The sequence below is a fragment of the Eufriesea mexicana genome, unplaced genomic scaffold (genome assembly GCF_001483705.2).
Source record: "Eufriesea mexicana isolate 0111107269 unplaced genomic scaffold, ASM148370v2 scaffold422, whole genome shotgun sequence".
NCBI classification, from domain to species: Eukaryota; Metazoa; Arthropoda; class Insecta; order Hymenoptera; family Apidae; genus Eufriesea; species Eufriesea mexicana.
In genome coordinates this window covers 653,264-665,932 of record NW_016908602.1, presented here as the reverse complement: position 1 = coordinate 665,932, position 12,669 = coordinate 653,264, and the positions used below count along the sequence as shown (strand labels likewise).

Genomic DNA, 12,669 nt, shown 5'->3' with positions numbered 1-12,669 from the left:
CCCCTGAATTATTTTATTTACACAGAAAAACAAGAAAGTTAAAACAGGTAAATAAAATAAATAGGTATAATAAAAATAATATATTTTATATATGATAAAAGTTTATATCAATTTATATAAATGTATATTGTTTTAAAAGAAATATAGTCTTCAAGATTTGTTCATTTAGGCAAGTAAATTCAAGGGTCATGAGATTACTGCTGTTGGATGGAATTTTTCAAATTCTTCTGAAACTACCACAGGTCCAATTCTTTTGGGAACTTCAAAAGGTCTCATTCTTGAAACAGAAATTGGTTTAGATGGTGATAAAATATTTAATACAAGTTTGGAGCAGTATTGGCGTCAGGTATAAATAAAATAGATAAATTAACTTTTAGTATCATTGTCAGTAAACATTATCATTTCATAATAATAGAAGTGTTTCCCTTATATCATTATTCATTATGTCCAAAGCTTCCTAACTATTTACCTCTTTATGGTGCTAAAGAGGTAGAAGGATTGGTGAGTTAGAAACTATACTTTTTGCATGTGCAAAACATCAGTATGCTAGAAATATACAAATGTCTGAATTTAAAAAAATAAATAATGTAATGTAGCATTATATATACTTATAAAAAAATTATGATTTCTGAATCATTTTAATGTGTGCTTATTATATTCTGCTGTTTTCATATCATAATCATACTTTATCATGTCATAAGATAGTATTGTATATTATTATTATACAACCAGTGTTTAATTATTATTTATTTTAGGTATTTGATATAGGAAAAAATAGTAAACCACCAATCACTGGTTTAGAGTTCCATAAAATACCAAATACTGACAAATATGTGATTATTGTTACCACTCTTATGAGAATTTATCAATATATTGGAGCAGTACAGAATCCAGAAGAGAAACCTTTGTTGCAACAAGTTTTTAACAGATATTTGAATGTACAAGGTAATTATTTATTATGTATATTTTATTTAATTATATTTATGATCAAAGTAATTTTTTTTCAGAAAGTTTTAATGAAGTAATAAATCACTTACCTTATTCTAAAATTCAATTGTATTATCCTGCACTTGGTGCTTTACCAAAATCTTTTGGCTGGTTAACAGAAACTGGTATACTATATGCTCAGGTAGTAATTATTTTAATAAGATTTATATAAATTTGTAAATTTTTTTTTTATTTGTGAAACCTTTTGTCCGTAAAATTAATTTTTATATATTTTGAAATTATTAGATCAATCCAAAGGTAGATCCAAAAAGTGTATTAACAAATCAGCAAATGTTAACTTGTCCTGAAACAAGCTTGATGGGGAGCAATATTTCTCAAACAACTACTGCACCATTATCTTTCATTTTAACAGAATTTCATGCATTATTACTTTATACAGATCGTGTAAAAGGCATGTCACTTTTGAATCAGGACTTGATATTTGAAGATATTTATAATGATGTATGTATAATAAACATGTTTTTCTCTTAATGTATAAGGAACCAAAATTATAATAGAGTTAATGTAATTTCTGACATTTAAAATGATATTATTAATTTTTTTATTAATTTTCATTTATATAGACAGCTACAAAATTACTTAACATTACCAAAGATCATGTAACACGTTCTATATGGGCTTATAGTGAGAAAGCGGTATTTAAATATAAAGTCAATAAAGAAGATAGAAATGTTTGGCAGGTAAAATTAAAACGTTAGCATAATATTTTTATTTAAATTAATAAATACACATATTACTTTTAAATAGGTTTATATTGATAAAGGTGAATTTGAACTTGCAAAACAATATTGTAAAGATAATCCAGCACATATAGATCAAGTATTTGTAAAGCAAGCAGAAATGCTCTTTAAAAATAAGGAGTAAGTTAACAATGCATATACTTATCATTTACTATGTAATACATAGATATAAAATTATTTTGAACATTATGTTATAGATACGAAAAAAGTGCTCTTATTTATGCTGATACTCATTCATCATTTGAAGAAATTTGTTTAAAATTTTTACAAGAATGGCAAATAGAGGCATTGAAAACATTTCTTAAAAAGGTATTGTATTGTGATATTTGTTACTCCAAGTTATTTAAATTTACGTTTTCAATAATTCAGTTTTTTGTATTTAGAAACTTGAAGGATTAAAAACACAAGATAAAACCCAAATAACTATGATTGTTGTATGGGTAATTGAATTATTTATGAATCAAATGGGTGTATTACGAAGTAATAATACGTCGTATTTAAATGATCCACAATATTTAGAATTGCAGAAACAATTCGATAGTTTTTTAGCTACACCAAAAGTTGAGGTATTGACTATTAAATATAATATTATTGTATGTGTGGTATGGGAAAATGAAGAGAGTGTTTGTCGTAGCGAGTGACAGGTGTATGAATGGCGTAGTAGAGAATGGAAGTCAATAATCAATGTGTATTTCTTTAATTAATTAATGATAAAAAGATTTTTGAGATAGGAAATACTATTTTAGTTCCAGGAATGTATAAAAAAAAATCGTAGTACTATATATGATTTAATGGCAAGTCATGGTGACAAAGACAATCTTATTCGCTGGGCTATAATGCACTGCAACTATGAAGAAGTGATACGTCAATACTTATATAAAAATAATTATATTGAAGCTCTTGAGGTTTTAGAAAGTCAAAACAATAAAGAGTTATTTTATCAGTTTGCTGGTATTCTTTTACAAGAATTACCACGACCTGCAATGACAGTCCTGATATCACAGGGTTCTTTATTAAAACCATCTAAGCTTCTTCCAGCTTTAATAGCTTGTAATAGTGATGAAAAGCATGTAAGATATTTAATCTCTTATTTTATCCAGATTTTAAAATTTATAACAATTAATCAATGTTTGGCATCATAGGCAAAAGAAGTAATCAGATATTTAGAATTTTGCGTTTATAAACAAAGCTGTCAGGAACAAGCAATCCATAATTTTTTATTATCATTATATGCTCGTTATAAGCAAGATGAAGTAATGCGTTATATCAGTTCTCAAGGTGACTTTTCAAACTATATTCTTTTCATGAAGCAATATTTTTAATGGAGACGCTTAAATTTACTTCAGGACAAGATATAAATATGGTTCATTATGATGTGCATTATGCATTACGATTGTGTCAAGAAATTGGCTTAACAGAAGCATGTGTACAATTGTCTGCTTTACTTGGGTTATGGACAACAGCAGTTGATTTAGCTTTAACAATTAGTGTTGATCTTGCTAAACAAATAGCAGTTATGCCTTCTGATCATGACGATGAATTAAGGAAAAAATTATGGTTAAAAATTGGTAATTAAGAATTTAACGTAAAAATATGATATTTTATCTCAATATTTACTCATCCTAATTTTAGCGGAACACGTGGTTCGAGAAAAAGATGACATAGAAGAAGCAATGAAGTCTTTACAGAATTGTGATATAATCAGAATAGAAGACATATTACCTTTCTTTTCAGATTTTGTTACTATAGATCATTTTAAGAATGCTATTTGTAATTCATTACAGGTGAAATAATTTTGAAGATAGTACATATATAGTTGTTAATTATGTATACAAATAGTATTTATTTTAATTGTACTTGACAGGAATACAATCAACATATTCAAGATTTGAAAGAGGAAATGGAAGAAGCAACAAATGCAGCAGAACTTATTAGAAAAGATATACAAGAGTACAGAACAAGGTAAATTTTCAAATAATGGTAAATTATTCAGTGATGTAATTTTGGGATGTAATATTATTGAAATTTTTTTAGATGTACCTTTATACATACAAAAGATACATGCAATATATGTGGTGTTCAGTTATTATTACGATCTTTTTATATATTTTCATGTGGACATAAATTTCACAGTGATTGTCTTGTAGCTACATTGACACCAATGTTGTCAGTGGATCAAAGAACAAAATTCGCCCATCTTCAATGCCAACTTACTGCTCTTTCAAATAAACCTGAAGATACTAGATCAGTTGGATCTTTATCCAAAAAAGATCAAATTAAAGCTGACATTGATGAATTAATAGCCTCTGAATGTTTATATTGTGGAGAACTTATGATAGAGTAAATTATCTTATTAATTCATATTTATATGTAAATGTGTATATATAACTATTTTAAAGCAAAATGGATTAAAATAATGAAATTCATGTTCCAGGTCTATAAATAAACCATTTATTGAAGAAGAAGATTATGAGAGAGTAATGAAGGAATGGATATGAGTAGCATAAAATACTGTTTGTTTTCAAAATATTCCAAAGCATATACATCTTTGTTGTATATTACATTTATTTATCAAAATTAATATTTGTAATAGAATATCTATTGTACTTTATCAATAATGAAGATTATTTATTTTATATGTGCATTATAATTATTTGTAAAAAATAAGAAACTAGGATAGATTTAAAATAATATAAAATGTAAATTTTACGATGTTGTACGCATTAGAGTATACATATATGGAAGTATAAATCTTTGTAATATGTTAAGCACATTGAAAAACATTAATTTAAAATATGTTCAAAATATAAATATAAATATAAATATAGTGTACTAATTATAATTTAACTAATTCCCAAATGTAATTCTGCTTCTTTATTTCGTTTACTCACGGCTTTATTCCCATGAATGTAATATCGTAATGGTTTATTTATCCATTCTTCTCCATAGTTATCTATTCCTATTCTACGACATTTAACAATGTCGATTTTTTCATTTTTGCCATTTTCAATCCATAAACATTTCCAAGAACATAAAGAATATTTACTATGATTTTTATGAAGTTGGTAAGCCATACATAACTTTGATGGACCATTGCATAATTCATGAACTTTTAAATTTTTTGAAAGCTTTTTAGGTGCATTTGATAATCCCTTTGAAGTTCGTTGATTAGTCATATATTCAATACCTTCTAAAGGTTCAATAGCTCTTATTAGAACAGCACATCCTTCACCTAAAATCTTACCAGGAGAATTTTTTATAGAAAAATAATAAATACAAAAATGGAAATTCTTAAATATTATAAGCATGTTCTTCAGATTCAGTATCTCTGTGACTAACACTAGAGCTTCCTAACACATAATATCTCCATACTTTTTCTTTACTATTTTTTGAATTATCAGAATTTGCTGCTACAATAGTAGTTGATTTTATATAAGGATCACATTCTATCCATAAATCACTACATTCATAAATCTTTATTTTATTGAAATTATCTTCATCAATAGCAAAAGCTGTACAAATCTTGATTGGCTCATTACAAAGTTCATATCTTTTAAAATTTTTGACATGTTTTACTATTTTTTTTCCTGTTTTATTTTTTTTTAATTCCATGTTTCTTAATAATTCCATATACTCAAGACCATGTATTGGTTCAATTGCTTTAATTAATACATGTGCACCTGACTCTAGATATATTTTGACAAAGTACTAGGTATGTTTTTAGCAGATTACATTGATTATTTACAATATTAAATTCTACCTAACTTCTGTTTTAACTCTTATTTATTTTTCACTCACCTTGACTGGATATGTTGAAACAATGATACATTCCATATGTCATATACACATATACAGTACCTGGTGGCATGTACATTGGTATATTACGAGGAGTAATTTTATTTTTATATGTATGCGATGCTTTGTCAATTACTCCCAAATATCCTTCTGTTTCAACAATCCTTCCTTTCAAAATAGTTCCATTTTCTAGATAACGAACTAATATTTTTCCTGGATATATAAGTTGATATTAATGTTGCATACTTTTATTATATACATTAAATAATCGAGGGAATTGAATAATGAAAATTACCTAACAAATTTTGTGCTAATTCTTCACAGGGACAATTAAAAAATGAGTATGGCAGTCTATTTGAACATATTTCTTTTTCCCATGGAGTTAATGGTGGATCTTCCAATTGTTTTAACTCTTCTTGCATCATCTTAAGATCCACCACTGCTCTAAGTTTATTTTTTGGAGGACATGTATTTGGTTCAAAATCCACATTAACTTTTTTGCTTCCTATATACATATAAATTATATGAAAATCTACATCAAATATAATGGATGGGTATTGTTGCAAGACTTACTATCTTGCAAACTTTTCAAGTTAAGTTTACTTCCATGTTCTTGTTTGTGAGTTTGGATATCTTTTGACAAAGGTCTTGGTGTTTCTGCTATGTCACTTAAATTTTGATGTTGAATCATTGCATGCTCTTCAATATCCTATTAAATTTTTTTATTCTATTTAGAAATAATATAGATGAATATTAAAATAATTATGAAAAAGAAATATAAGTTATACATGATCAAATTACAAATATTTTAGTATAGTTACAAATATTAAATTTAATTTTATTTTCTTACTGGAAAAGCAAATATGAAAAGCTGCACATATACAAAATAATGTGAATTACGATTTAATTGATTCACTTAAAAAAATGAATAGATAGTAATAATTAACCTTTGAGTTAGTTTTCAGCTCATCACTACAATCACTGTTTTTTTTTTTTGAATAGAACGTACCTTCGAAGTTGATCGTGTTCTCTTCATTAGTGAAATGTGAGCCACAAACCGAAATTCGTTAAATATTTGATGAGTAACAACTTCTACGAAAAGTAAAATAGATTATAATATATTTTTTAATATTATCGACTTAGGTTAGATAGGTACCTAAAGAATGTTAAATTCAAAATTCAAGTGCAATGAAGTTTTCCCGCAAGACACTAAACGTCACATATCAGTGTTACCACGTTGAAAGTAAGTTTGAGATGACCAGATAACTTTTATTCGCGTTATTATACTGATTCGTGCTTTGAAACATATTGAGAAATGGCATTATCTCCATAGTTTGTAAAATAATAAGATAACAAATTGTTATGTTTTTGTTTGAGAATATAATTTGTTTATAGCAAATTAATTAATACATACCACTCTGTAACATTCCGCGATTGACGAGGATTTTTAGATTGGATATTATGGGCAACATCTACATTCGATTGAACAATAATAGCAGGTATAATAAGAAACGCGGATATATTTTCTTAATCAGTTACAGGCTAGTTTTGAACTATTGTAGAAGAATGCCACGCTGTTATACGTGTACATTCAACTATCTTCGATATGAATTGTTTTTACTATGAGCGAGATCATAGATTGCGTCAATCATGCATTTGAGATTTATTTTTGTTGTATTTGCCGTAATAAAGTAAAATACGAGGCAGCTTTGTTGAATACCTGAAATAAAATTTAGATCTTAACCTTCATTTCGTCACTTTAATTTTGCAATAATCGATTTTTTTTATATAAAATATTTTCAAAACTCAACACAGTTTAATATAAAATGTTTTATTCCGATTTTTTTCAGTTGTTATTTTTCGTCATGAAACATTTAGCAAACGTTTACTTACCATTGATAGCGTATGAATAGACAGTGTTTGGAAAGTTAATGCTGTAATCATGCAGCATTGTTGCGCCCTAACAATCATAAAGCAAAGATATTTTCGATAAATCGGCGGCAAATTGTACCATGGTATATTGAAATAGATTGCATGTCCTATATTTTGACTTTCTTGGACAAGAATTTCACCTGGCCAACACCATAATAGGAGTTGTACCCCCATGGAAATGAAATAAGATATAAATTTTAGCAGGTTAGCATTTGTTGTCCCGTTGTCGAGTATTGCATAACTACTTAAACAAATTTCCATTCCGCTCGTAAGAAGTTGCATGAAAATGATCGGGGTTAATAAATTATTTACATTATTCACCACACTGTGTAAGAGTAGTAATATTGTTAAAGGTTCGAATAAAATTAAATTTCTATAATTTGATGAAAAATTTTTGCTTATAAATGTAACAAAGATAAACAAAAAAAATTAATAAATAAAATTACGAATAGAACGGGATTAGAAATAGAATTATTAGAAACAGATATTTACTGTATCATTCGTTGATGATGGCGAATGCATTTGATTAATTCCATTTTGAACTTTTGCGTATGATCAGGATCGTGATTGACTTCAATTCCGATATTATTAATCCAGGTGCTGATTAATTTAAATTGTGCAGATACATGCAAAATGGTGGTCATAAACGAAGCATCTAAGCCGGAAATTACAGCAGCACAAATCATTGATGATATAACTTGGCAAACAAAAGCGATTTCGAAGGTAGGGGATGCAGAGATGTCCGTTCCATACCTAATAGTGATGTTAAGTACAATATGAATTTTTAATAATATAAATTAATGCGTAATGGCATAAATTAAATGATTTTAAAATGATTTTTACCAAACAGTAAAAGGTAAATTTCGTTTATTATCAGTGTTACTGATGTTGTATTCGAAACTGAAGTAATCGATTGCTGAAGCAATCGTAAAGGTGAACACATTGCACATGCAGGACGAATAAAAAACTATTGTAATAATTCGTGCCCAATAAGCAATTTTTACATAAGGTTGTTTTTCTTTAGGAATGCTGGAAGAATCCCACAGTGCACGTATTTCGTTGTAAAGTCTGTATGTCCTTTCTCGTCTCGCTATTAGATAAATCATTTTGAACCACACTTGTTCCACTGTTGTTAAAACACATCCTACTCCTTATTCCAGAAGGAATTTTATTTGTTACGTTGTCAGAGGATAAAGTATTGTTCGGAAAAATGTGAAATTTAAGTCAATTGTATACTTAAACTTACCCGCTAGGATATTTATATCGCCCCAATTTGACACTATGGCCATAATTTCGGGCACTAAGATGCTACTAACTGCCGTTAATCCAAATATCAAGCGAAAATATGCAAATACTTTGCTGCATGTCGAACTTTTCTCGTCAATAGGCCACATTCCAGCCATAGTACACAAGATCTTATTCGGTAGTATATAATAATCGATAGACGTATTAGATAGTTCTTTCATGTTCTCCCTTATGCGAAATTGGATGCGTGTCTACGAGTGAAACCTATTCACATATATGTCTCAACGAAATTTTCCTGATAGAATTTTTTATGGCGATATTATAGGCTAGATACTAAAACATAAGGTTTCGTTTGCGTTTTCTCTTCACTTAAAGCATTAAATATTAATGTCACCATTCCATACACATTTCTCTATACTTTGCCTGTTTTTTGATTTACAGTTTGATGAATGTATAGTTGAATGCTGTAAGTCGCGGGACCAATACACAAATTGATATAACGTTCTTCCATGCAACAAAGTAGAAGCTTTAACGTGCTTAGTAGATTGTCGAATCGTATAGAAGAAACAGCACGAAGGGTTCGTCCTTATTTTTACTTCTCTTCGTTATTATATTTCAAGAAGATAGAGCTTCGTCGTATTGACATATGAAAGGTATAATAATTAACAATAATAATACACTTATAATAATTTAGTCTACTTTTGAGCATTGTTTTTTTCTTATTTATGAAGATATATCGTGAAACAATGAAATGAAAAATAACAACGAGTGAATGAGTCTTCATACGGTAACGTACATTTTGTAAATGATATAAATTATAGTCTTCTAGTTTTTGTTCGCTTTTCAACGATTTTTGGGCATCGTAAAGTTATTATGAAATTGAAAAAGTTCCACGCATTACCATTTTTTTATCGATCGCTGGATTTCTAAAAGGCTTTTGCCTGCCGTTTCTGGGATTAAAAAATGTACATACGGTACCGAAAATAACAGGCAGATACTATAACTCCAATACACGAATTTGTCGCCGATTAAATCCAACAAAGGCTGATAAGTTTTTGTACTTGTGAATGATAACAAAGCATTGCTTGTACTTACGCATAACGATGCCATGGTTTTTAAATTTGCAGTGAACATTTCACCTAAAAGTGTATTTGGAATCGGCTGCAGTCCACAAGACATAGACAAATTGAAAAATAATAAAGCGAATATCGGCAACCACGTCAAACTTTTGGGATCGTATTCCAATGAAAGAAGATGAAAGTGTAATCCTAAAAGTGCTAAGGATATCGATGTTCCTATACTAGACATTATTAAAAGATATTTTCTGCCCAATTTGTCAACTAGCAACGTGACTGTCGAACCGGCGACAATCGTGGACAATCCAAGGATCGTAACCACTATGCTGGGTTTTATGCTAATTTCGCTTTTTGTCAGGATTATTTCTGCATAAGAGTTCAGAGCACTGTATCCACTCACATAAGAGAACACGTAGACACCAATTACGATGAGGGGTTTCTTTAAATTACCTGAAATAAAGTAGAGAGAAATTCGGAATTGTTAGTATCTGTTGGTATTAATTTCTTAAGTTCAGTACTTCAAATTTTCATTACAACGAGAACAGACGGATTATGAAGCTTTCGAAAGTTGTTTTAGATTAGTTTGCAGGAAATCGCAAGAGGAAACTAATCTAGTAGAAATACTGTGTTTAATATATTTGATGGACATAAGTTAACGACATTAATTTTCACGAAAACAATTTGAGATATTTAAACGTTAATAATTACGTTTAAGCGAAACGTTTGTAATGAAACATGAAATTTCTAGAAGAAATTAAAGTTGTTCTGCGTAAACAATGAATTCTTTTGTCGTTAACTTTTGTAGAAATGTTTAAATAAAAAGAGAATCGTGAGTACTTGGCATAAGGAACTCCTTCAACTTTAGGAAAATATTAGTTTCAGCTCCGTCGACGAATTCTTGAAGATCTTGCATCTCGGCTTTGACGTCAGCTTCTCGCCTAAACCACTTCAAGGATGCCTCGGCCTTGTCGATATCCCCGTGCAGGAGGTAATGGTAGGGTGATTCGGGTATCAAACTGAAGAGGATCATGAAGAGGATATTCGGAACGAGGCTCACGTACCCGAATATCTCCATGGACAGATAAGGACCCATTGCATTGCCCAAGAACATACCGAAGGAAGATGCATTCACGTTCATGACTATCTGAAGACGTGACCACAGGTATGACTTTATCGAACAAGAATGAGAATATTTATATGGATAACAAAAAAAAAAAAGTGTATCGTATTGAATCAGTTTAATCGATACACGAAATCAGAATGTTTAACTAATGATCTTCGATAAATATTTGAAGTAAAAATTGATCATAGAAAAATTTTCATTATCTTGTACGGTTTAAGAGTGACTTAATAAGAATTTACCAGCGATCCACGAATTTTCGGATTGGCGATTTCACTTAGATATAAGGACAACGCAGCCCACAATATTCCTGATCCGATACCCGAACAGAATCTAGAGATGTAGAGCCACATGACCGATGTAGCGCAAATGCTGAATACCCAGCTCGCTGTCAACGGTAGTCCACTAAGTAGAAGCACCCACTTCCGTCCAACATACTCTGAAGATGATGTTGTGATATGTTAAAGTTACATTTACCTGAGAACAAGATCACCACAACTCAGAACTTAACAGCTGCTCAATGATCACTGAAATTTTCAATTCGCTCTTTTTATTGGTTTCTTGAGGATCTTGGTTTAAAGATCACTCGTATATTTCAGTGGACTTCAAGTGTGCTTCTTTTCGACAAGTAATATCGATAGAGAATCAATTATTTGCTTGCATTTACTTTTCTACGTACCACAATTTCGTATCATGTTTTTCTACGCGTGCTGAGTCGTGGCTGCCTTGTTCTTATTCAATTCTCGATTAACAATGTTGATCACCATTGTTTGCCTTGCTTGGTCACTTGATCGTGTGCTGCAAGAGAGTATCGATCGGGTCAACTACGAACTATATACGTGTTTTGCGAAAGTTATCGCACATTTCTAGCATATTGAACAATTTAAATTGGGCAAGTGTTCTATTCTGTTATATTTCATTTGAAAAGATAAATTAAAAGAATTCTCCATGTTTAGGTATATCTCGGTGAAACGACTGGAGAGAGAGAGAGAGAGAGAGTAAATTAATAGACCAGACCAGATGAATTTTCTTTCTGACAATGAAGAAACAGCCTTACCTTGACACACTGCACTGAGCAAAGCCCCGGCAAGGCGACCAAGATTTAAAAGGGAAGCAACCCAGGACGCTTCGGTATCTGTCAGTCTCAAAGGCATGTTCGCTTCCGTTGATGTCAGTTGAGCCAAGTACGGCGATACCCAACCATTCGCGAGACCACTTCCGATAACAGCTAAGCTGACTGTCACAAACGGCCATGAAACAGTTGTGTCAACGGATGCGAGAGTAATTTCATTAGCTCATTCATAGACATAGCTTTACAAGCACGTTGATGTAGGGGATGCGGCGCATTTTGATGTATCAGAGATTGTATTAGAGAGTCTTGATCAAGTTTAATGTTAAGCACACGTCGTGTTCGTGAACTTTCAGAAAACGTGATGCAACTATTATCGTTTTCTAGATATCAAGATGCTCAAGTTCAAGCTTTGATTCGAAATATTGTTCGCGTATGAGAATTTCTTTAATTTAGAAATGGAATAATATTTAATTGTATACTTTAGTTTAACTATACTCACGTGTACAAGCAGCTAGCCATTGCGGCCAGATCGTGATGCTTTTATCTGTATCTTTTTTGGGGTTTTCCGCAGACATCTTGACTTTGGATGCCAGGCAAGATGTGCAGGATGCGAGGTGCCTGCCTTGCCAGGTCGGATGAAGTTATCCGAACTGACTCATATAATTCATGAAACTTATAGCA

At 30.3% G+C, this 12,669-nt stretch overlaps 5 protein-coding genes across 5 annotated transcripts in view; 1 reads left to right on the top strand and 4 right to left on the bottom strand.

Moving 5' to 3' along the window:
- Positions 1 to 4,246, top strand: part of dor (vacuolar protein sorting-associated protein 18 dor) — a 6,256-nt gene extending 2,010 nt beyond the window's left edge. The window contains exons 5-20 of the mRNA XM_017897085.1: positions 170 to 346; positions 454 to 501; positions 756 to 945; positions 1,008 to 1,129; positions 1,234 to 1,449; positions 1,572 to 1,688; positions 1,756 to 1,868; positions 1,946 to 2,057; positions 2,132 to 2,314; positions 2,501 to 2,818; positions 2,891 to 3,026; positions 3,095 to 3,316; positions 3,381 to 3,532; positions 3,613 to 3,710; positions 3,783 to 4,088; positions 4,183 to 4,246. Coding sequence (XP_017752574.1) covers positions 170 to 346; positions 454 to 501; positions 756 to 945; positions 1,008 to 1,129; positions 1,234 to 1,449; positions 1,572 to 1,688; positions 1,756 to 1,868; positions 1,946 to 2,057; positions 2,132 to 2,314; positions 2,501 to 2,818; positions 2,891 to 3,026; positions 3,095 to 3,316; positions 3,381 to 3,532; positions 3,613 to 3,710; positions 3,783 to 4,088; positions 4,183 to 4,246 — 2,574 coding nt within the window. The remainder of the gene's footprint in view (positions 1 to 169; positions 347 to 453; positions 502 to 755; positions 946 to 1,007; positions 1,130 to 1,233; positions 1,450 to 1,571; positions 1,689 to 1,755; positions 1,869 to 1,945; positions 2,058 to 2,131; positions 2,315 to 2,500; positions 2,819 to 2,890; positions 3,027 to 3,094; positions 3,317 to 3,380; positions 3,533 to 3,612; positions 3,711 to 3,782; positions 4,089 to 4,182) is intronic.
- Positions 4,247 to 4,591: 345 nt separating this feature from the next.
- Positions 4,592 to 6,756, bottom strand: LOC108545453 (putative 3-methyladenine DNA glycosylase). Its single transcript, XM_017897077.1, has 6 exons — positions 6,700 to 6,756; positions 6,553 to 6,635; positions 6,117 to 6,252; positions 5,839 to 6,048; positions 5,547 to 5,756; positions 4,592 to 4,980 (listed from the first exon to the last, which is right to left on the bottom strand). The coding sequence occupies exons 2-6, from the start codon at positions 6,577 to 6,579 to the stop codon at positions 4,592 to 4,594; spliced, it is 972 nt and encodes a 323-aa protein (XP_017752566.1). The 5' UTR covers positions 6,580 to 6,635; positions 6,700 to 6,756.
- A 450-nt stretch (positions 6,757 to 7,206) lies between these two features.
- LOC108545452 (odorant receptor 67c) lies at positions 7,207 to 8,878 on the bottom strand. The gene is made up of 5 exons (XM_017897076.1): positions 8,722 to 8,878; positions 8,319 to 8,625; positions 7,968 to 8,228; positions 7,437 to 7,800; positions 7,207 to 7,263 (listed from the first exon to the last, which is right to left on the bottom strand). The coding sequence occupies exons 1-5, from the start codon at positions 8,876 to 8,878 to the stop codon at positions 7,207 to 7,209; spliced, it is 1,146 nt and encodes a 381-aa protein (XP_017752565.1).
- Positions 8,879 to 9,580: 702 nt separating this feature from the next.
- LOC108545461 (facilitated trehalose transporter Tret1) lies at positions 9,581 to 12,610 on the bottom strand. The gene is made up of 5 exons (XM_017897087.1): positions 12,488 to 12,610; positions 11,974 to 12,153; positions 11,159 to 11,355; positions 10,634 to 10,940; positions 9,581 to 10,246 (listed from the first exon to the last, which is right to left on the bottom strand). Exons 1-5 carry the CDS (start codon positions 12,561 to 12,563, stop codon positions 9,618 to 9,620), a joined length of 1,389 nt encoding a protein of 462 aa, XP_017752576.1. The 5' UTR covers positions 12,564 to 12,610; the 3' UTR covers positions 9,581 to 9,617.
- Positions 12,611 to 12,652: 42 nt separating this feature from the next.
- LOC108545451 (uncharacterized) overlaps positions 12,653 to 12,669 on the bottom strand; it is a 1,773-nt gene continuing 1,756 nt past the window's right edge. The window contains exon 3 of the mRNA XM_017897075.1: positions 12,653 to 12,660. Coding sequence (XP_017752564.1) covers positions 12,653 to 12,660 — 8 coding nt within the window. The remainder of the gene's footprint in view (positions 12,661 to 12,669) is intronic.

Coding starts and splice junctions, on each gene's coding strand:
- LOC108545453 (XM_017897077.1), bottom strand. CDS start 6,579: ATGAAGAGAACACGATCAACTTCGAAG. Junction 6,253..6,552: donor GAACACGATCAACTTCGAAG/GTACGTTCTATT, acceptor AAAATTTAATAG/GATATTGAAGAGCATGCAAT. Junction 6,049..6,116: donor CTTGAAAAGTTTGCAAGATA/GTAAGTCTTGCA, acceptor ATATGTATATAG/GAAGCAAAAAAGTTAATGTG.
- LOC108545461 (XM_017897087.1), bottom strand. CDS start 12,563: ATGTCTGCGGAAAACCCCAAAAAAGATACAGATAAAAGCATCACGATC. Junction 12,154..12,487: donor ATGGCTAGCTGCTTGTACAC/GTGAGTATAGTT, acceptor CGTTTGTGACAG/TCAGCTTAGCTGTTATCGGA. Junction 10,247..10,633: donor GAAGGAGTTCCTTATGCCAA/GTACTCACGATT, acceptor ACTTTATTTCAG/GTAATTTAAAGAAACCCCTC.
- LOC108545452 (XM_017897076.1), bottom strand. CDS start 8,878: ATGGCTGGAATGTGGCCTATTGACGAGAAAAGTTCGACATGCAGCAAA. Junction 8,626..8,721: donor CGATATAAATATCCTAGCGG/GTAAGTTTAAGT, acceptor TTCTGGAATAAG/GAGTAGGATGTGTTTTAACA. Junction 8,229..8,318: donor AATTTACCTTTTACTGTTTG/GTAAAAATCATT, acceptor CATCACTATTAG/GTATGGAACGGACATCTCTG.